The 23826-nt window shown below is 42.6% G+C and overlaps 1 protein-coding gene across 1 annotated transcript in view; it reads right to left on the bottom strand.

The window, feature by feature from the left end:
• Positions 1-23826, bottom strand: part of LOC145392067 (uncharacterized) — a 73521-nt gene that overhangs the window by 12443 nt on the left and 37252 nt on the right. The window contains 2 exon segments of the mRNA XM_080266523.1: positions 15001-15136; positions 17818-18004. Of these exon segments, the coding sequence (XP_080122649.1) occupies positions 15001-15136; positions 17818-18004 (323 nt within the window).

Raw genomic sequence — 23826 nt, 5'->3', positions numbered from 1 at the left:
TAGTTTAGTTTTTTTGTAGCTTGTTATCTCTCTCTCTCTCTCTCTCTCTCTCTCTCTCTCTCTCTCTCTCTCTCTCTCTCTCTCTCTCACACACACACACACACACACACACACACACACACACACACACACACACACGCACACGCACCGCTGCGGTACACGGGAGACTTTCCCACCTGATTAGAGGCGAGGCAAGTGTACGTGATTCAGGGTAACTTACTCAATCACTTTTTTTTTTTTTTTTTTTTTTTTTTTTTACGTGTCCGACTCTGGGCAAAGGCTTAGGGCCTATTTCTTAGGGGCAGTCACCTATCCCAAGGCCCAGTAGTCCTCCTACACCTCCACATGTCACCACTTCGGCGCTAACACCCACCGTCCATATTGAATACATGCTAGGGCTGTCTCATACAGGACTGGTGTACTGGTATTAGCGGGGGTATTTTTACGACATGTCGGCGGGTCATCTGGTAGATTAGGAAAGTCTGCCTTTTAGGAAATTCAAATCCTTAAACTGTTCCCTGCCCCAGCCGGGATTCGATCCTGGGTCCATTAGGACTGCAGGCCGCCTCTCTACCGATTCAGCCACCGCTGATGGTGTATTTGGGAAGTTAGTTTAGCTGTTTGGCTGAGATTCATTTAAGTTTCATTTAATATAAGAAATGGCTTTTTTGGGTGGGTATTAAGGTGTTGTGTGGGTGTTGTTTTCTTGCACAGGTGGGACAGTGTTGCATGGGTGTTGATCGTGTTGATGTCAGAAAGTGTTGATCGATTTGTGCACAAACTGTTACGTTTTGCTTGCTTGGATTCAGTGATTCTTCTGTGTGTGTGTGTGTGTGTGTGTGTGTGTGTGTGTGTGTGTGTGTGTGTGTGTGTGTGTGTGTGTGTGTGTGTGAGAGAGAGAGAGAGAGAGATGAGCAGTGGAGAAATACATCATTAAAGCCTTTATACATCACCTTAAAATTCGTTACTTCTTTGCCGACCACGGCTCTCCCTAATCTGAATAATATTATCTGACCTTAAAGAAAATAAATTAGCTAAGCAACGATTTACCCGACGAAGCAAACAAATGGGGCTACCAAATGGATTATGTGTATCTCAGGGGCAAAATCGTATAATTTATAAAGACTCCAACGTGTTTCCATGCGTCGACCTTGGTTACCTAATGGCGGCTCTCCATCGATCTCTGGCAGCCTCACTATTCAGTCCCTTATCCCTAAGACCACAGTTTCTGACCTCGTCCCACGACTTTTTTGGTCTGCCTCTCGAAACCCCGGACTCGACGTTCACACTTCTCATCTTCCGCACCCGACTGTCGACTTCCATCCTCTTAACATGCCCAAACCATCTCAGTTTACCTCTCCTCATCGCAACGCCAATACATTCCAGCCCCGTCCCTCCTCCCAGTTCTTCAGTTGTAATCCTAGCCCTCCCAGGCCTTGCATTCAAGGACGCACTACACATCCATTTAATCATTGTCATTTCTGTACGTTTGAGCATAAGAGCATCCTCTTCCGTTACTACCCAGTCTCACTATCATACAGTATTACGCTCCTAACACATGCCGCATACAAAAATCCCTTAGGAAGAAGGGACAGCCCTCTCAATATGTGAAGAGGCAACAGCCCCTTGAACTTCCTCCGACCACTCCTTACCCTAACCATAGAGCTAGCTCCAGCCTCATAACATGTCCTCCAAATAACAAAACTCCTTCACCCACTCAAGAGATTCTCCAGTAAGATCAATCCTCTCACGCCTGATAATCTCCACGTGCTCTCCCTGACGCACCGCACACACGAAATCAGCATTATTTTGCAGTCTACCTCTAACATCACTACATATATTTATGTACCTACATATCACAAACACTGCACAAGATGGATTTACTTCCCACACCTTATGGCAAACTGCGCACGGCCACACTCCCTCTGCTCTGACGGCACCGCCGGCAGTCTTAGATATCACCATTTTTGTTTTATCCATATTTACTCTCAAATATTGTTCCCCATTCCGTCTCCCCATTTTCTAAACTTTTCATGCACCTCCCTCTCGTTTTCTGCATTCAGCACCAAGTCACCAGTATATAATGTCTCTCATGACAGTCCATTCCTGAAGTCACGTGAGAAAGCCTCAAGCATAATGACAAACAATAAGGGTTAAAGACTGACCCCTGATGCACGCCATCATTCTCGGAAAACTCGTCACTCATATCTCCATCTTACCTTGGTGCGAGCACCCACATACATAGCCATAACAATTCTAACCAGCCACTTCTCGATCCCAAACCTTCTCATTGCCCACTTCACCATCTCCTTAGAGGCTCTGTTAAAGGCCTTCTCCTGATCAACAAAATAAAGTATGGCGTCCATTTCTTTCCTATATATTTGTCCTGAAGCTTTTGGACAAAGAATATGGCATCAGTGGTCCCTTCGCCTGGCATAAACGAAAACTGCATCTCATCAATATTCACTCTTTCCCTTATCATACCTTCTTCGACTCTCAGAATTACCTTCATTATATGGTTCAAAAGTTGTATACTTCTTTAATTTCCTCTTTTCAGGCCATCACCCTTCCCCCCTTATACATATTTACAGTCACACTCTTCAGCCAGTCATCTGGGACAACACACTCATATAAAATCGTATTTATCAGATCAGTAACCAAACCCACTTCTGTATCCCTTGAGGCTTTCAACATTTCAGCAGTCAACCCAGGCACACCCGCCGCCTTCTCCAACTGTATCCTGTCTATTGCCCTGCCCATTATAACAGCATCAAGCAAAGGTCAAGGACCAAACACTGGATCCGCTGACTGCAAACCTTCCCTGTTCCAACCAAACTCCTCATTCAGAAACCAATTATGATGCTCTCTCCAGGCGTCTTCAATATCCTCGCTCTCCACTATTACCTTTCCCCTCATCATTCTTCATGCAGTGCTCACCTATGAACTCCTTGTATTTCCCTCTTCATCTGATTTGCCACTTTAAATACCACATTCTTCCTTTCAGCACTATTTAGGTTATCCAGTTAAAGTCTCTGAGACTCAGATTTTGTTCTATAAACCTCCTTTTTAGCCCTACGCCTGGCAACCAAGTATTTCTTTTTGTTACCACCCTATTTCCATTCCCGGGAAAAGTCTTCTTTTCTCCTTAACTGTAGCTTCTACATCCTTATCCTACCACCATGTTGCTTTACGTCGTGGAGGGCCCCTTATATATCCACACACTGAACCATTAATTCTCAAGAGATTGCTCTTGAGTGCTCTTTACTGCTCATTAACACTTCTAACAACAGCCCCCCCCCCCCCGTCTAGCCACCGGTCAACTCAAATAAGTAAATAATAAATAAAAAGACTAAGAACGTCTGGCTCAACCCCTTGATCCCGGGTACCGTCCGTTTTTGTTTATTACTGATGCTACCAAACTTCTTTTGTTCAGCTTAGGAAAGGCTTCTCGTAGTAGTAGTAGTAGTAGCAGTAGTAGATGTTGTTGTTGTTGTTGTTTTTGTTGTCTCAGGTTCATCTGTAATGTGAACCCAGTGAACTGCAGACGTAAGTTGCCCTCTTCTTGTAATTCATCATCGCTTTTTGTGGGGATAGGGAGGGAATTAAGGGACATTTGTATAACCGAGCAACTCCACAGCCCAGATATATCAGTGCCACCACATGAAGGCGTCCATTTCCAGTGCCAGGCTTCTCATAATGAACGTGATTATCAAGGCTACATGTTATCCATTCAATTCAAAATAAATATCCTAAACTGCATAAAATCGTCGGAAGATGGCAATAAAATTAAAAAGAATATATGTGATTGCTTTGATGAGTAAGCCTTTTACGTACACAAGCGGTAATGTCACTTGTGGATACTTTTTTAGCTTCTCTTTGGATATATACCCTTATGACTTGCTTCGTATTGGAATACAGTTCACAATAGTCACAAATTTACTGTCGAATGATATCACAGTTTAACAGAGAGAGAGAGAGATCTAAGAATATAAGACAAACGAAAAATGCATGATTATACTTTTTACCAGCAGCGATAGCGAAGCTGGTATATATTGTTTTCAGTTTGTGTGTGTGTGTGTGTGTGTGTGTGTGTGTGTGTGTGTGTGTGTGTGTTAGCCCGATAACTTCGCAACAGCTCAAGATATCATCAAAAAATTTTACAGGAGTGTAGTAAGGAAAATAAAAAAAAATATAAATAAAAGGATCACTAGTTCGAAATTGGTGAAAGTAGGTCAAGGCCTGTATGTCTGTTACCTCGATAACTTCACAACCGCTCAAGGTCATCACAAAATTTTACAGATGTGGAGTAGAGATGAAAATCTCCTACGACTATTGTTTTCAGTTTGTCTGTCTGCCGTCGTGTTTGTTAGCACGATAACTTCGGAACCGCTCAAGATATCATTACAAAATTATACAGGTGTGTAGTAGGGATGAAAATCTACGAGTTCGAGATTGGTGAAAGTAGGGAAAGATCAAGGTCATATTCCGAACCGTGGTAGATATGTATCGGCTCGCAGCTTTGTGTGATTCCACAATTGGAAGGCCTCTAGTTTTACTCTAACTTGGCCCCGAATTTCGGCCTTTTGCAGCTTATTTCCTGTATCTAAATGGCAGAGAGAAACAGTACTACGGCTCATTCTTTCCATTGCATATGGACTAACACCATATTGACTAACCATATTCTGGTGTTAATCTGTTCTTACAACTCAGCATGCAATACCGAAAGAAGGCAAGTTTAGGTCAACTTAGAGTAAAAAGAGCATAGTACTACTTCACTATATACAGATTACTCGCATCGTTGATTACTGCTACTGCCAGTCAATTTCCTTTAGGTTACTGAGTCTTGCATGGGGCTACTTGTTTCCATTTTCCTGTACTGCTGAACTGGGAAGCTTCTGGGGGATCTAGAAGAGTAAGACTTTTTATCAGCCCTTCCGCTACGATTGGGTCTGTTATAACTTCCTTCCAACATCTCCAGACGATTTTATTTACACGAGGAGAGACATTACGAACTGAGAGGGTTTGATGGAAGTCCTCACTAATCCCGTCACAATTGTACGTCCTTCCCAGATCAGAATAGAATTGTTTGGTAGAATTTAATACGAGTGAAATGGAAAACATATCATAGAACTGAAGAGCCCAATATTGCTCTGACCACTTAGCAAGAAACAAAAAGTCTGCATGAGCTATAGATATCTGTGTAACTCTCTCTCTCTCTCTCTCTCTCTCTCTCTCTCTCTCTCTCTCTCTCTCTCTCTCTCTCTCTCTCTCTCTCTCTCTCTCTCTCTCTCTCTCATAACCTTGTTCTAGCATTCTCCACAATCCATGGCTCTTCTCTTTCTTTTTTTTTTTTCTTTTTTTTTTTTTTTTTGCTCATGACCTAAATAATGCTGGTTACGTCGCCGCGTGTATTACTTTGTGGTTTTTACACTCTTGCCAGTTAGAATGCTCGCCTGATAACTGACTTTAACGTCTGTGTTTCATCAGAGTATTCACACGAAAGCTTAAGCCTGTGCAGGAAAAGCTCACTCTTCTACCAAGTATTTCCTCTTTTAAAAGGTGTGGAAACCTTGGAGAGAAAATCACCTTCCTTTCTCCCGCCGTTACCATACATCTATCGTTGCCACTGTCTGCTCGCCTGGAGATATCATTTTGATTTTGTTCTTGCCGTCTCCTGAAGATTTTATTCAGCTCAGGAGAGTGGATGGGTTAAATACAACGATATTAATCCCTTTGAATACCAGAGGGTTTTTCCTAAATTAATAAAATCGCATGATACAAGTAACACAAATAGGACGTCACACGCAATCAAGGCACTAATTAAATTGGTTTAGTCGTATGAAAGAATAATATATTAAGAAACTGCAGAACATCTAAATAGTAAAGCCAAGTTGTGTATGTGTGTGTCTGCCTGTACCCTTGTTCGTTTCTTTCATGAGGACGGTAATAGATATCGACCCAATTCGTTTTTGCATTACGTAGGGATAAGTCCAGGGAACGTAAGAAAAATCTATCTATCTATCTATCTATTTATAGCCCGACGCCCTAATCCCGCAAAGGGTGGCAGCAGACAAAACGCCTCCAAGTCGCTCTGTCACCCACCATTTGACTACCCTCCCCCTAATTCACCCCCCCTCCCTCATATACATCTCAACTCTATCCCACCACCTCATCCTCTGTCTACCCCTCCCTCTCCCTCCCTCCACCTCACCTACATACACCCTCTTAGTCAGTCTTTCATTCTCCATTCTCTCCACATGTAAGAAAAATACCAAACAAACAGTTTGGCAATCTCTCGTGGCGGCGCAAAATTGTCGGAAACTGTTACACGCGAAAATGTCTGTTTGTGCTTTTGTTCGCTGCTTTCACGAGGCCAGTAACAGATATCGACTTAATTCATTTTGTATTAGGTCGGAGTAAGTCCAGAGAGTGCCAGAAAAATTAAAATAAATAAATAGATAAAAGATGGCGACCGTGCCCGACGAGAAGGCGGGAAGTTGTCGAAAATCGCGACATATGAGAATATGCTAATATCATTTTTTCAACTTTCTGGTCAGAATTCGTCATTATGGGCTCAATAACGGTATGGAAACTTAGGTACTTGTATTTGCAAACATTTTGTGATGGAAAGGCTATTAGTTAGTCCCGCAAATTTTTGTGGGCAAGCACTAGTACTATATATGATGGGTACTGGAAAAGTACAACATATTATAAACTATCCTGGTGTTGACGGTGTAATGGAATGAATACATATCTCACTGTATGATGCCATGACAGTTTCCGTGTATTCTAATCTTCAAGGAAGTCACAGAGGGTATCAGCATGCAGTAGTAAAGAATCATGTGTTTCTAAATGATCTATCCGTCTGTTAAATTTTCTGTTTACTATCTATCTGTCTGTCTATCATAAAAGGTACTGCAGAGTGTGTATACAGTGCAAAACAGTTCATATAGACAGACAGGCAGATAATTAGATACATATATCGTATTCCAGCTGGTTAAATTTCAGACTGATGTATGTCCAGTGGCTGCACAAGACCTGTTAATGCGGGTAGCCTCTTCTCGTCTCAAATTTGAGGAGGGAGAGTCTGTGACTTCCTGCCCTCCCATGAAAAGAGTAAGTAGGAGCTCTCCGAATACAACACGACACGCACCCCACACTCGATTTCAGGGAGAGCCTTTGACCCTGCCCTGTGACTCTGACCTCTGTTTTCGAAATAGAAGTACTTCACTCATCCATGTCCCCTGACACGTCCGTCAGGTTTGACTGAACTGGATCAAAGCTGACACTAATCTTTGACCGACGATTTTGAAAACAGAATTACTTCATCCTTGACTAAGTATGTAGACAGATAGATAAGTGTGTGTGTGTGTGTGTGTGTGTGTGTGTGTGTGTGTGTGTGTGTGTGTGTGTGTGTGTGTGTGTGTGTGTGTGTGTGTGTGCGTGCGTGTGTGTGTGTGTGTGTTTATCAAGAAATCAGCATGACTTATTAAAATGAATACAGAGTACAATAAACAAATAAATACTGTAGTTTCCCTGTTCTCACTCCACAACGGCACACAAACCAATAGCTTAACCACATATTTGTCAACAGTTGCGTCAGATTGCGTGTGGCTAATGGATCGTGAGTTTCTCTATCCTCCCTACTGGGCTGTGGTGGTGGTGGTGGTGGTGGGCGTGCCGGCTGATGTAACAATCTTCCAGTGTTTGTTATAGCAGCTACGTCACGGGAAGGGAGGTTGGGAACTATATAAAGCCGCCACTTCTCACACCGGTCATCAGTTGCCTCAGCAGTTGTTCATCAGATATGTCTTTCAAGGTGAACAGTCTGACGTTCTCTTAGTAGTGTCAGGAAGGATCGTGAAACTGAAATTGTTAGGCGTTTGTCTGGGTAAAATAAGCTTCAGCAGTTTTTATCATACTAGTGGAGGACACGTTCAGATCGTGTCCATGTCACCTTTGATTCTTGCTGGGTGACTGGCCTTCATATTTTTCTCGAAGCTATGAATTAAAGTTAGGTTATATACAGCTTACTTACATTGCTACATTTTTCAGAACACGCAGTGGCTAATGTACACTGCAGCGGTGGTAATAACTTTAGAGATTGGTGATTGACCTCTCAACCTGATGGCATACACAACACTGTAATCATGCTTCCACTAGACAATATTGTTCAACGATTTTATGCACCTCATTGTTTTCGTTCATCTTACATTGGCGGAGACTTTTTTGTCCCTTTGCGCCCTCTTTCACGGGGCTCACTGATAGAAAAAGACGAGAGAACGGCCCTGCATCATTTCCATATCAATTTTTTGTGACTAAGACTATATTTTAGTAATAATCTCTTGTCGTAGATCAGCATCCAGGAGAGAGGAATATTCCTTCGTTCGTTTAAAGATTTCCTGCACCTGTAGTGCAGGCCGGGCCATACATTAGCCCGGTCAGTGGGTGTGGGCTGACTGAAGAAAAAAAATAGTAAGGGGGAAGGCAGGGCCTGGGGATTGCCCAGCACACACGCCCTGTCTTCTGGCTGGCTTTGTGGTGTGTGTGAGAGGAATGACATTTATATACCTAATTAAAATGAACTGACTGCAGTAACAAAGGGATTAATTAAGCCTATATCCAACCCGTCTGGTTTTAAAAAGTCTGGTAGGCGTGTCCAAAGGTACTTTTGTAAGAATAAAATGAGAACTAAGTCATCAGTCTGAAGGGATTAAAGTGAACTCCACAGGAAGTACTTCTCATCTATCATAGCGTTTGTGGAATTTTTGTCTGCTTTTACGAGACAGTTTCGGTGACGTTTGTGTTCGTTGTGTAGAAGTGATGTGTTGAAGGCTCGCAGTCTCGTGAGCGTAGCAGGCTTTTTCGCATCTCTCTCTCAGCAATGAATCTGGAATAATACACTAATAATATCTTGAGTGTAATTTATATCATTCTCATACCGACCTAGTTTGCAATAAGACCCTGAATCCGGAGACTTTCTTTGTAGTGTATTCTTGCTGCCTTCAGACGATTTTCTTCAGCTTAGGGGGAGAGATCAGACTGTGAGGGGCGAGGGGCAAATGGAGACTGATTCCAACTCCCATCCTACAAATGATCACTCTATGGCTTCGTAAAATTGTTCGAGAATAGCTAGAATAAAACAAAATTGTCACCGGATTGTAGAGGTTAATGTTCTCAACAAAAAAATAAAATAGTAGTAGCAGTAGTAGTTGTAGTTGTTGTAGTAGTAGTAGTAGTAGTAGTAGTAGTAGTCGGAACACCAAGCTCATCTTGATGCGATGCCAGTGGACTGCAGGCTGAAGTTACCCTCCTCATGCATTCCACCATCCTTCGAGGGACTGGGTAGGAAACTAAGGGACACTTGTATAACAGAGCAGTGGAAACGTTCGGCTATGTCAGTGCCACCGTGGGAAGGCGTCCCTCTCTAGAAAAAATAAAATGGTAAGATAAAGGTGCTAGTGAATTTGGATTTTTTTTTTTTCAATTTTGAGGACTTTTGGCCTTTGTTCCCATTTCTTTTCGTTGAGAGAGAGAGAGAGAGAGAGAGAGACAGAGACAGACAGACAGAGAGGGAGAGAGAGAGGGAGAGACAGACAGACAGACAGACAGACAGAGAGGGAGAGAGAGAGGGAGAGAGAGAGAGAGAGAGATCTTAACCAATGACAGTATAACTCAGTCTCGTGTCATTCCAGGTCGTCGTCTTCACCGCCCTCGTGGCCGCCGCCCTCGCCCGCCCTGAAGGAACCCCAGGCTACTCAGCGCCCGCCCCATCCTACCCCGCACCCAGACCCACCTACGGCGCACCCGACCAATATGCTGATGTAGGTCCCTCCACTGTTCTATCAATGCTGAGTTGGTCTGGTCTGGTTATGCTGATCTGATGCCCTATTCTTGTTGACATAGGGACCTCGTAGCAACTCTTCTTTAGTAATTTATTTTGTATATAGCCTAACACCTTGACGTTCTCTTGTGTGTTATTTCCTTTTTATTTTGACTTTGCATCAGTGATATGCAAGAGAATATTAAGGTGTGTTGTAATGTGCAAAATAAATCGATAAGGAAGAGGAGTTACGAAATCTCAAAAGTCATTTTCGATCCGACCCTTAGTACGATTTATTTGAATTATGATTCATTTTCAGGACTGGTTCATGGATTTTATATCACTTGGATCAATCTTTTATCTCTCTTTCATGATTGAGAGAACTATACCATTCTTTTTTCCATCTAACAATGCCAAATGTTATGCAGTTTGGAGTGAGTCGTAAGAGTCTGAATCAAAAGAGCCTGTAAGTGAGTTGAGATGAGAGTGAATCGTAAGAGTCTGAGAGTATAAATTCAGGTGAGAGTGAATCGTAAGTCTGAGAGTATTAATTAAGATGAGAATGAATCGTACGAGTCTGAGAGTGTTATTTCAGCTGAAAGTGAGTCATACGAGCCTGAGGGTGTTAATGCTGTGTCAGTGCTGTCTCTCTTGTGGCCTCCAGTGCTGCTCCAGTTTGCAGTGAAATCAAGGTGGCCTAAGTCGTGGATGAGGGGAGAAAGTTATATGTGAACTGAGAGGCATTTTCTGTCCTTGTCACCCATCCTTAGCCTCCTACCTCCTACTTCCCTCCCTTCATCCTGTCTCCTGCCCCGCAGCGCTGCTGCCCCGTACCTCCCCCCGCTCCCATCCCTCTTTCATCTTCCACCCGTCTTATACTTCCCACCTTCCTCCTTCCTTCTCTTCTACTTTCCCTCTTACCTCTCTCCTCCTCTCATCTCAGGCCCCCGCCGTATACGACTCCCAGTACGCTGTGAGGGACGACCCCAGTGGCAACGACTACGGACAGCAGGAGGCTCGCGACGGACAAAAAACCCAGGGCGTCTACTACGTGGCACTTCCCGACGGTCGCGTTCAGAAAGTGACTTATTATGTCAGCGGTGACTCCGGTTACGTGGCTGAAGTGACTTACGAGGGCGAGGCTCAGTACCCACCAACCAAACAGTACCAGGCCCCCGAACAGTCATACAAGCCAGCCCCAACCCCAGCATACGGCTGAAACCACTAGGCAATCACAAGAATCAATTAGACATGTCTACTCTTCATCCCTATACCCACTGAATAATTTATTTATTTAATAAACTTTTGCATATATATATATATTTCTTTTTTACATGTTCCTCGTATTTTGTTGCTTAACTCCGGTCTGTCTGACAGAACATACCCATCTACCATAGGTGAGTAACTATTTCTGTAGGTCCGCCCTACAGGTACAGCACAATATACAGTATGTGCCTTGAAAGAACTGGCACCCATTTGTAGTTGACAGTGCCTTACTAGCATTCTTCCACACGGCGAGGTGTAAAGGATCTATGAGATTTGAGTCCCGAATACACGACACATCTATTTAGCTCCACCACGATACACAGCACCACCACGTGTTGACTCCTCACAGCTAAAAAAGGATACCCGGAATCGAGCTTGGGTATTAACCTTGCTCGGTCGATCTGCATAACATTGCACCCTTATTCCATCCCTCTGTGTAGATGTAGAAACGTGTACCTTTCTCTCGGTGCTTAGGGCGTTTAGGAGTCATTTGTTCCAGTTCCTTCTGGGATCCCTTTTATGCTGTTTTAGGTTGCCTGTCAATGGAATACATGTGAGGCGTCAGAATAACCGTGACATAAGTCCTGAAACTATTTCTACAGTCATCTTGCCTAAATAGCAGAAGGTCTTTCAACTCTGATGCAGCAATTCTCAGAAAATAGTTAGCATAATAAACATGAAAATCTTGATACCTAAAAAAGAAAGGTACTGGTTAATAGGTCACTACTGTATTAAGGATCTGATATCAAGGCTGCAAACAACACAGAGTTAGGGGATTGGAATTCACGTGACTATCGGAAGACTTTGTGCTGAATTATATTCTGTTCACCTTAACCTGGCACAGATATTCGTCCTCTTTTCAGCTTATTTCACGTAACTTAGTGGAGGAATAAGACAATACTACGGCTCTATGACTTTGTCATTGTGACTAGCACCAAGTTCTAATGCTAATCTGTTGTTTCACATTAGCATTCAAGATAAAGGTAAAATTTTACGCCTTGAGAAGGTGAACCAAGTATAAACAGCATGATATAGAGGCTTCTTAGAACACTTACGGAATGTCCAACTTGATTTTGAGAAGGACCGAAACATCTCCAGTCATTTACTAGGATACTTCAAGCCTCTCATGGTCTCTCATCCTCCCTCGTCACTAGTTCAGCTACTGCCAGACGAGACTGTTTACCTTCGGCTGAGAGTGAATGCAGGAGTCTGAGAGTGTTCATGCTGGTACCATTACCCCTCTCATTCTCGGGACAATTCTGGTGTTTTGTTCCAGCTAATTCCACACGATTTTATTTAGCTGGGATTGAGTATAGGAGCCTGAGAGTGTTAGTTATGCTCTTTTTACCCATAGCCTAACACTGCGTCTCCACCATCTCGAATGCTGAGTTGTGGCAGTAGATTAACATTAGATAATCGATACTAGTCCCAAAGACGTGCCGTAGTATTGTCTTTTTCTACCACTGAGCTGCACGCAATGATCTATAAAAGAAAGAAAATCCGGGCCAAGATAATGTGAAACAACTATGAAGATTTGTTTCTGTAGGAGAGATGAGAGACGTGAGAAGGCCCTGCACTCTCCATTTCTCCTCGCCCTAAAGAAAGAGAGAGAGAGAGAGAAGAAAGAATAGTTACGACTGCATTGATCGTAAATCCGTTTGTAATTCCGGCCCCAGGACTTTACTTCAACTGAATAAAATCGTCGGGAGTAGCCAGAATGAAGTTTTAAGTGTGTCCATTGCCTGGTGAATTCTCAACCCCTTCACTCCAATGACGAAGTGCTGGAGAGGAACGCCTTCGTAAGGTGACATCAGTATAACCAGGCGGCTTCACTGCCTGGCTGTACAGATGTCCTTCAGTTACTTCCCCATCCCTCAAGAAGGTAGATGATGGATTACAGATGGACAGCTTAAGTCTGAAGTCCACTGGTTCACGTTTAGATGTACGTGGGGTTGCAGTTACTTCTACTACTACTACTACTACTACTACTACTACTACTACTACTGCTACTACTGCTGCTACAACAACAACAACAACAACAACTACTACTACCACTACTACTACTACTACTCCAATAACGCATTTTATATTCTATTCTTGCTACCACCATGCGATTTTTATTCAATTTAAGGAAGAAACTCTACTAAAGAATGTGTTAATTGGGTCTGTATCTAACCTCTCCAGTTTGTAAGGTCTCCCCATAGCTGAATAAACTGTCTGGAGATGGCATGAATGTAATAAAGAATGCGCCATCGGAATGAAGGGGTTAATTGATGGGGTGTATCCTTTATTTGCCTGGGATTTCCTCTATGCTGACTGAAAGCGACTCTATCGATCCATCCATCCAACATGCATCATCCATTCCCTTTCCGTATCATCAGGAACATAGGAGTCCAGGGCTGGCTACTCAATCCAAGTATTTAAGGTGAGAATGACCAGCCTCACTAGCCCCTGAGTGGCATTTTGTGAGCAATTAACCCCAATCACCGCTCGTATGTCAATGCTTGTGGGCCCCATCTGTTTGGAGCATATTCATTACCTAGGTAAGAAAAAAAAATAACAATCTCATAATACCACCATCGAGGTATAGGTGCCCGATGCTAGGTCACAGTACTCATGTAAATTCAAAAGTAAATAATTAACCTTCTTCCGTCGGTGGCACTGCATGATCGAGAATAATCCTGTCTACTCTTGGGGATTCAACTCATGCGGGTAGCACGGCTGTCACTCCAACCGGGACTTTTTAACCACTAGACCGTCAGGGACTAATTTCCAGGGAAGATGTTAGAGAAAAGTACATAATATCTAGTAATACATCGCGAATCGCCATCAAGTCTGGTGCATGTATGAAGCTCACATAAAAACATACTGTAAGTCCAAGTTAATCAATCAGCTTATCACTTCAGGTTTGTTTGTTTGTTTGTTTGTTTGTTTGTTTTTGTCGTTCTCCCTTTTGATGTTCTTCACAGGGACAAGGTGACCTCAGCTTAATTTTGACTACTCAGACTTAAGAAGTTTATGATTGGTTTACTAGTGATATCCCCACGCCAACGACACGCTTGACTGGTTGTCTATTCGCCCACACACCCACTTAACTTTCCCACTAATAATATTCTCACCTGGACTGAATATATTCCCTGTTAGAAGGAACAAAATAGAAAAAGCGTCCTGCCACTGAAATTAACATTACGGTACAGTAAAGAACTCTTCGACACGGTTTGTTTTGAGACGAACGCCTTTTTAACATCATAACAGAGAAAATATGTTCGTACAGTAAATGATCATGCACATACTGTTTTTCGTGGTGTCGCTCTGATGTTGCATTATCGGCTTCAGGTAAACTCTCATTTCAGAGGTCATTGTCTTACTTTTTGTGTCAGGGGAAGTTATAATTCTGAAATGCAACATAAAGCACTCTCACTATCAAAACTTTGTCAATGCTTCCCTGCAAACTGTGGTGACTGTTTCATTTTATTTTATTTTATTTTATTTTTTAGTAATACAAAGCTATGAAGCACAAAAAAAATATGAAAGAGAAGGATACCTACTCACCCTCGGATAGGAATCAGAAATGTGGAAAGCCGGGCACGTTGCTGCCAGGGACTGTAGGCGAACTTTTGCTAGTGAAAGTACACACACATAGAGGAGTGTGTCACCTCAGCCTTGCTACTGGACATGTTCTCAGCCGGCCTTGAAGTGCAGACTGTGTCACGGGGACTTGGGGCTATGTTCATATTCTCTCTTGGCCTTAACGTGAGAATAATATTGTTTATGTATATATTTATCTTCACTAATACAGCAACCAAAATATTTACAACCTAAAGCAGAGTTGATATTAACTTTTAAAAAATGACAAAACAAAAGTATTTCCAATAATAATTTGCTGCTATGGAGATTAATTTATGGTAGACACTGGCTGGGACAGTTTCTGAATACAGGCCGTGGACCTGCTCTGCTTCCGCCACCACAGCGGCCTGAGGGTGGTGGGGGCTGGTGTGGCGAGGGTCATTGCGGTGTGCAGGAACGCCACGCCACTGCACGGCACCGCTACGCCACAGGGTCATGGCTTACTCACGTACTGTACCTTACACTCCATCCATGGTCATTTGCTTAATTAGAGGAGCCAAAAAAAATATTGAATAATGGCAGCGGCGCGTTCCTTTACACACACACACACAAACACACACACACACACACACACACACACACACACACACACAGACTTCAACTTAAACATAGGTATATATACTCGTGTATATCTCATCTCATCTCATCAGCCGTTTGAGTGTCCACTGCAGGACCGGCCCCTACTTAGATCATGGACCGGCCTATCCCGACCGAAGTGGGGACGATACAGCCAATGTATCTCTACCAAATGGCTTAGGCTGTCTGGTAGAGATTGTATGTAGGGTGAGAAGTGCTTGTAAGTGTAATTGTAGTGCTGGAGTGGCTTTGGATGTGTGTGTAGTCTGTGAACCAAGTGTAATCGGCCCCCGCAAGCCGACTGGGTGCAAGCATACTTTATAGTTTGTGACACTGGTTCAACCACAGCACCTCTGATGTCCGCCAAGCAGTACGTGGCCGGGAGAACGCTCGCAAAGTTTATTACCCTGGCGGGGTGCGAACCCTCGTTCTTCACTGTGCGAAAGCGCACACTTTACCACTGTACCACAGAGGCTACACTCGTGTATGTATATATTAGAAGGAGCCAAAGGCCAGGAGCCCGCAATACCGTTCCTTCCAGGAAAAAAGCAAAAACAATACAAAAGAGAGCCAAACTCAAGATCCGTTCGCTTCGAGATGCCTAGACACACTGCGTTTGAAAGATTGGAGGTTATAGGAAATAGGAAATACAGACAGAGGGAGACAGTTCCAGACCTGACCTGTTGCGTAAATGAGGGACTGGCAGTAACGGTTAATTCTTGCATTAGAGAGCTGGACAGAAAAGGGATGAGAGTTTGTTGCTAGACGGGTGATACACACCCGCCGTAGAGGTGGAGGGATGCAAGCAGACAGTTCAGAGGAGCAGTGACCATTGAAGTAGCGATAGAAAAGAGATAAAGATGCAACAGTGTGGCAAAGAGACAGAGGTTGAAGGGAGCCAGTAACAGGAGGAGAGTTAATGAACATAATGAGTCGAAAAGCCTTTTACTCCACCCTATTGAGAAGAGTTGTATGTGGGGAGTCTCCCCAAACATGAGAGTTGTACTCTTCACAGGAGCGAATAAAACCCGTGTATAAAGTCAACAACTGCGCAGGGGTAAAGAAGGTACGGAGTCGGCTTAGTACACCAAATCTCTTGGAAGCAGATTTTACAAGAGATGCAATATGATCTTTCCAAGATAAGTCCTGAGTAAATGAAACCCCAAGCATGTTCAAGAATGATGCAGGATTGAGCTGGATATTTTTAAACATTAGTGCGTATTCCTGTGGAAGATTGCGCCAGGTTGATATGTGTAAAAACTGAGTCTTCGATGCATTAATAAACCAGATCGTTTTTACCCCTGTTGGTGATGCAGAGCCTGCTGGTGCTGTGCCTGGTGTCCGTGGTCCTGGCCGTCCCCTACCCGCACCCAGAGAGTTATTCTGCCCCCAACCCACAGGTGAATATCACATTGCCCATGTCCCATCTCACGGTGACTTTAGCTACACTCCTGGGTCACCCATTGTTAAGTATTAATTTGCTCTACAAGATAATTGAGAATGGGTGTCTGGTTACCAAACCAGCAGATTTTATAAGAACAAAATTGAAGAACTGCGCTTGTAAAGACGAACTTATTATTTCCCTTACCACAGTATGTTAGAAACATTCAGCCGATTCTGTTCACCTGACAGTTACCATCTGAAGTGAAACACAGCGTTTGATCATAGATTTTTTAGATACATTCAGTTTACACCGTCGTCTCTACAGTCCATTCCTCGAGGTGCAGCAGTCCTCCCATACGTAGCAGATGGCATCATATGCCATGTAACCTCAGACACTAAAGACGAACTGGTTATACTGAAATATGCTACATCTCTCTTTTAGAACTGGTGCGATTGTATTAATGTGAGTTATTTTCAAGACAAGTTTGTGGACGTTGTCGAAAATAGACTTTCAATGACATCCACAACTTTAATTGCTCTCAGATCCAATTAGAGATCGAACTCAAGTCTTACAACCAGCTGAAAGGCGGTAATCAGATGCTCAGTAGTGCATTCGTGCCTCTAAGGTCGAGAATCATCCCATGAGAGGGCAGGGAACTTTTCTTTTTAATAATTCGTTGATACAGTTTCATTTTATCTTCCACACGACCATCAACATGTTATAACAACCCTCAAGCCACTACCATCATGCTAGTCTTGAATGAAACAGCCTTAATATGTTTATGCAGAGACAGTAGAGACCAAAAAGTGACATGTAAATGTGTGCAACCAGATCTTTTGCGTGAAGGAGATCAACTGGTTCTCAGGGAATGGACTGTCCAAATTATCCTAAGTTTAAGATAGTCCACACGTCTGGTATTTTGCCACCAGTAATGAATTGATTATTACACAGAGAGTTGAAGATGTACTCATCAGACTCAAGCAGACACTCTTGCTCCATGGCACCTTAAAGCGTACTAACTGTAAATATATACATATTTTTTTTTACAAATACCTAAAATTACGAGTTATAATATTTTCTCTCCTGGTCTCCTTCTCGCATCCTTATACTTGTGCCGCGAGAAGAGTCATGCCAGCGTTACCCTTTCTTTAGGGTCCCGACCAGTACCAGTTCGACTGGGCTGTGAGTGATGGCAACGACTATGGTCACCAGGAGGCTTGTGACGGCTACGACACCCAGGGCTCCTACTACGTGGCGCTGCCCGACGGTCGCATCCAGAAGGTGACTTACGTCGTCAATGGCGACTCCGGCTACGTGGTGGAAGTGACCTACGAAGGCAAAGACAAGTATCCGGCCTACCAGCCCTATCAGCCTGCACCCGCCCCGTCCTACAAACCAGCCCCCGCCCCGTCCTACCAACCTGCTGGTTACAACTAGAATACCGTCCTGAACCCCACCGACCACTCGACCCTGACCTGCCAGTGGAGTCTGTATCTCAGGCATCGTGTATATATATCTATTACCTGAATAAATGTTGCAGCAGTTGTACAGTAACTTTGTGTCAAACCATGTTTAGAGGGAAAGGAGTCAGAAGTTTCTTATCTTAGACATATGTTCAGTACACAGAGTTTAGCAAGGAAGACAACAAGTACGGGTTTCAGACTGAGAATGTGAAGGTCATACCAGCGTTGTCCAAACTGGGTACGTGCTACCCTGGGGGTTTGCAGCACTGTTCAAAGAGTACATGAGAAGATAATCATATATAGATAGATAGATAGATAGATATAGATATAGATAGATAGATAGATATACATATATATATAGATAGATAGATAGATATAGATATAGATAGATAGATAGATATACATATATATATATACAGTAAAAAATATATTCAAACTGTATCGCATAAAGGTCATATGGCAGTTTGGATCAGTAAGTTTACTGAGCATGTGTACTGTATGTGTGCATGTGTGGTTGTTTAAGCATATAGAATAATTGAATAACCACAACACTTACATAGTTTCCTTTTTAAGTGAATGACAAGAGAACATAGTAGGAATTAAAATGAACGAGAAAGAAACTGAGGGGAGATGGGTGTAGGGAGAAGGGAGAGGAAACGTGACAGGTGTATGGGAATAGTGCCGAACGCCTCGCTCGAGTCACTCAGTTTCGTCTTTGGAATGAAATGTTAATATCCCTTTTTCAAATTCACAGGTAAGCTTACACTGTTATTTCTTTAACAGCAAGAAATATGGATAGATGGTTAAAATGTGATAGCTGTAGAAGCCGCATCAGCAATGCAAGTGAGGGAAATCAAGCACCTATGAAGAAAAAGAAAACAGACCTACCTAAATATTGGCAATACAAGGAATGTGTCTTTCGGATTTGTTTCTACGAATTCTGATCCTCCAGAAGCTTTGTACTTCATTTTGGGGGAGAAGTTGGCCAAGAGTAGTATGAAACCAGCTCACTTCCAAGGTCACCTTAACACAAAACATCAGTCTCATGTTGGCAAATTGGCAGAGTCTTTTTGAAAGAAAACTTTCTGATTTTAAGTGTTCTCAGACAGCAATTAAGAAAGCATCCACAACATCAAACAAAACACTGGAAGCATCTTTAGGTGTATCTTAATTAGTTGGTAAAGCTATAAAACCATTTAATATAGCTGAAGAACCGATATTGCCAGCTGCAATTGTGATAGCTAAAAAAATTCTAGATATAAAGGCAGCAGACCAACTAAAGGCTCTTTCTTTTTCACACCAAACTGTTTCTCGAAAGGTAAATGAAATGAGTACAGATATTACTGAATAAGTTGTGAATAAGCTGAACAGAAGCCAGTCTTTTTCACTTCTACTTGACGAATCGACGTAGGCCAGTGGACAGGGTCATCTTGTCTCACACTTTCTCAATTGTGAGATACAATGATGGAGATGATAAAAAATAACATGTACAGTATATTTTAGAAAACAAAAATAGAAGAACCCACAACTGGGAAACCATTTTCAAAGTCATTAATTGGTTCTTCTCTGAACAAGGGCTTAGCTGGAAAACTTGTTTTCGCATGTGCACAGACTCTCCTGCACCCTTGACCGGGAAAGAGAAGGGACTCGTTGCATGGATTAAGAAGGAATATCCTGATGTGGGGTGGACTCATTGCATCATTCACAGAGAATCATTAGCATCCAAATAAAGAGTTTATAGTTGCACGGCATATTGAATATGGCATCAAAGTAATCAACTATGTAAAATCAAGGCCACTTAATGCTCGCCTGCATCACAGACTGTGCGAGAGCATAGGGTCTAAGCACAAAGAGCTATTACTGAACACAGAGGTGCACTAGCAGTCAAGAGGGAGGGTAGGCTACTAGCCAGGCTGCTCGCGTTGCGAGATGAGGTAGGCTCCTTTTCATCAGAAAGTGGATCTCCTTTTGCCACATTTTTTTGAAAACACTACTTGGCTTGCACAACTGACATATCTTGCAGACATAATTAGCAAAATGAATGAGTTATATTTGTCTCTGCAGGGCACTGATACAAACATTCTCAACTTATATGACAAAGATGGTGATTTTCAAGAGAAAATAGAGACCTGTGGAAGGAGATATGTTCAGGGGGAGAGTTTACGTGTTTTTTCTGCCGAATGCTAATTTTTCCAGTAACAATGATGAGAGAGAAACTGTGAAACCACTTATCGTGGAACATTTGAACAACCTTATCAGTTTTTAAATCTCACGTTTCCGACATATATGAGAGACCTGTACAGCTGGATTTGGTTAGAAATCCATTCCACTTATCTAAAAATAATATGAAGTAGCTTCCCATTTGCCTTCAGGAAACACTGTTGGATGTGTGTTCAGACCGTGGCCTCAAACTGGTATTTGAAAGCTCAACCCTCACACGGTTTTGGAGCTGTGTTAAGGAGCATCCTAACCTAAGAAAGAAGACTTTGGAAAACCTCTGTGAGGCATCTTTCTCTGCAGTGAGCGTTATCATGTCAAAACAGAGAAACAAACTAAAAGTAAACCTGGAACAAAACCTGGTCACTGCAGTAGCCTCTCTACCCGCCCACAATGGCAAAATTCTTCAGTGAACATCAACCCCACATTTCACACTGAACTGTAAAAACTGTCAATCATTTTTATGTTATATCGTTGGTCTTTTTCCTTTACTATACTGAAAAATAATTCATTGTCCAACACTCTAATTATGCGAGCTTTTAAAGGAATTTGTATTGTCCTTCCAAATATTGAGTCTAATCATTAATGTGTGTACTTAATGGCAGAGGAAGGTAAGAAGGCGTAAAACAGGCAAGAAAGTTATACAACCTCTCTCTCTCTCTCTCTCTCTCTCTCTCTCTCTCTCTCTCTCTCTCTCTCTCTCTCTCTCTCTCTGTTTGTGTGTGTGTGTGTGTGTGTTTATGTCCGTGCGCATTTTAGAAGATCGGTACGGTAGTCTGTTTTAACGAAAATCAATTGATCCAGCTCTTTACTGTCAACGCCTGTGATCGAATTCGAGTCCTATCAGACAGCCGACCACCTGATCACCACCTCCCGCCACACACTTTCCAGCCAGACTCCACAAGTGTTGCACAATTTTCTCACATTTTATTTGTGGTTGCGTCCGCTTGCTTCTCTGAACGGCCGATATCCCAGACGCGTTATGAGAAAAGCGAGAGAGAGAGAGAGAGAGAGACAGACAGACAGACAGACAGAGAAATGGGGGGCGAGGCTCTTTGTGTGGGTCGAACATAGCTCTATATATTTTCATGCTAAATTACTCTTATATAATAATAAAGTGATTACGGGGATTTTTTCTTACAGCATGCTATAAATGAACACTAAAAAAATTCTTACATGTTTCCAAAAGATGTGACCTAGATGTCGAGCAAATCTGTGTCGTGTGCAGGCACCATCAAAGACGTGTCAACAAGTGCCACGCGGCAGACTTTGGGTGTCCACCTGGAGGTGAAGGGTCATGTTAATTGGCAGTCACAGCCTTGTATGTCACCTGCTTTACTTCCATATTCCCGTCCTGAGAAAACGATTTTCGTTAACCACTTCGGTACAATGGCGTCTTTTGAACTCTGTTCTGCCTTACACCACATTTTACACAGCTTGCAGGAGCTTTGTCATACTGATGGTGTTTAGCATCATATTAGTTTATCACGTAACCTTGCTCTCCCAGGGAGAGTTTGTAATGACGTGATAAGAGGTAGAACGTGGCTCAGTCTTACCACGCCCACACCGGTTGCACTCAATATATAGTGCCTGATGACTGCTTCCACACCATCACAATCACTTACACCACAACAATGATTACTAAGGTTTGTTCCTGCCAATATCTTGGCTTCAGCCTTGTAGTTCTATATATAAAAAGGCTGTGATGTTTATCTTATTTGATGTGCAGCTTCTGTTCATTCCAGTGTCATATAATTAAATAACTTACTCCTGTGATCATGTATCAGAGCTGTGCCAATGTCTTACTCGGGATCATGGAAGTAATACTAATTCTACATTATACCTTTACTAACTAAATTAGCTGCTCATGAGATTATGTAGGCTAATATTTAGCATATCTGCTTATAATGATGTAGCTCATAAGCATAAACTTTAATATTACACCACAGGCCACTTCTGAGAATATTCCCAAAGTGACTAATTCCTGGACGGCAGGAAATTAGTAGTACTACTCAGTGCTTAATCGCTCACTACGGTGAGGTACTATCTGTTATAATTTTCCTAGTTCTAGAACAGAATATCCAGCTTTAGATATATCTATCATTACTAGTGCCCTTTCATAAGGTGAATAAAGTCGTCTGGAAGTAGCAAGAATTCGGTAAATTAACAGCGGATATAAATGATATTAAAAGTATATATATGGGTGTGTAATGTTTTCCTCCTGTTGGTGGTGCAGAGCCTGCTGGTGCTATGCCTGGTGGCCGTGGTCCTGGCTGTCCCCTACCCGCACCCCGAAAGTTATTCTGCCCCCAACCCACAGGTGAATATCATATTGCCCACGTTCCATCTCACGGTGACTTTAACTACACTCCTGGGTCACCCATTGTTAAGTATTAATTTGCTCTACAAGATAATTGAGAATGGGTGTCTGGTTACCAAACCAGCAGATATTATAAGAACAAAATTGAAGAACAGCTCTAGTAAAGATGAACTTATCATTTCCCTTACCACAGTATGTTAGAAACATTCATTTGATTCTGCTCACCCGACAATTACGATCTGAAATGAAATACAGCGTTTGATCTTACATTTTAGATACATTCAGTTTGCACCGTGGTCTCTACAGTTCGTTCCTCGAGGCACAGCAGCCCTCTCATACGTAGCAGATGGCATCATATACCATGTAATCTCAGACACTAAAGCTGAACTGGTTCTACCGAAATATGCTAAATCTCTTTTATAGCTGGTGCCATGGTATTAATGTGAGTTATTTTCAAGACAAGTCTGTGGACATTGTCGATAAAATAGACTTATAATAACATCCATAACTTTAATTGCTCTCAGACCCAATCAGAGATCAAACTCAAGTCTTACGACCACCTGAAAAGGCGGTGTTCAGGTGCTCAGTAGTGCACTCCTGCCTCTAGGGTTGAGAGATTGATCCCATGAGAGGGCAGGGAACTTTTTTTTTTTTTCTACTTCGTTGATATGGTTTCATTTTATCTTCCACACGAACATCGCATGTTATAACAACCCTCAAGCCAATACCATCACGCTAGTCTCGAATGAAACAGCCTTAATATGTTTATGCAGAGACAGTAGAGATCAAAAAGTGACATGTAAATGTGTGCAACCAGATCTCTTGCGTGAAGGAAAGTACTTGGCTTTCAGGAAATGGACTGTCAAAGATGTTCCACACGTCTGGTGCATTGCCACCAGTAATGAATTTATTATTTCACAGAGGGTTCAAGATATACTCATCAGACTCAAGCTGACACTCTTGCTCCATGGCACCTTAAAGCGTACCAACTACAATTTTTTTTTTTTCACAAATACCTAAAATTACAAGTTATAGTAATTTCTCTCTTGGTCTCCTCCTCGTACCCTTATACTTGTGTCGCCAGAAAAGTCATGCCAGCCATACCCTCTGTTTAGGGTCACCCCCAGTACCAGTTCGACTGGCCTGTGAG

Source organism: Coenobita brevimanus, chromosome 21, assembly GCF_032717465.1.
Source record: "Coenobita brevimanus isolate Jiangsu-jjx chromosome 21, ASM3271746v2, whole genome shotgun sequence".
Taxonomy (NCBI): Eukaryota; Metazoa; Arthropoda; class Malacostraca; order Decapoda; family Coenobitidae; genus Coenobita; species Coenobita brevimanus.
Note: the sequence above shows the minus strand (reverse complement) of the source record. Positions and strands in the feature narration are given on the sequence as shown.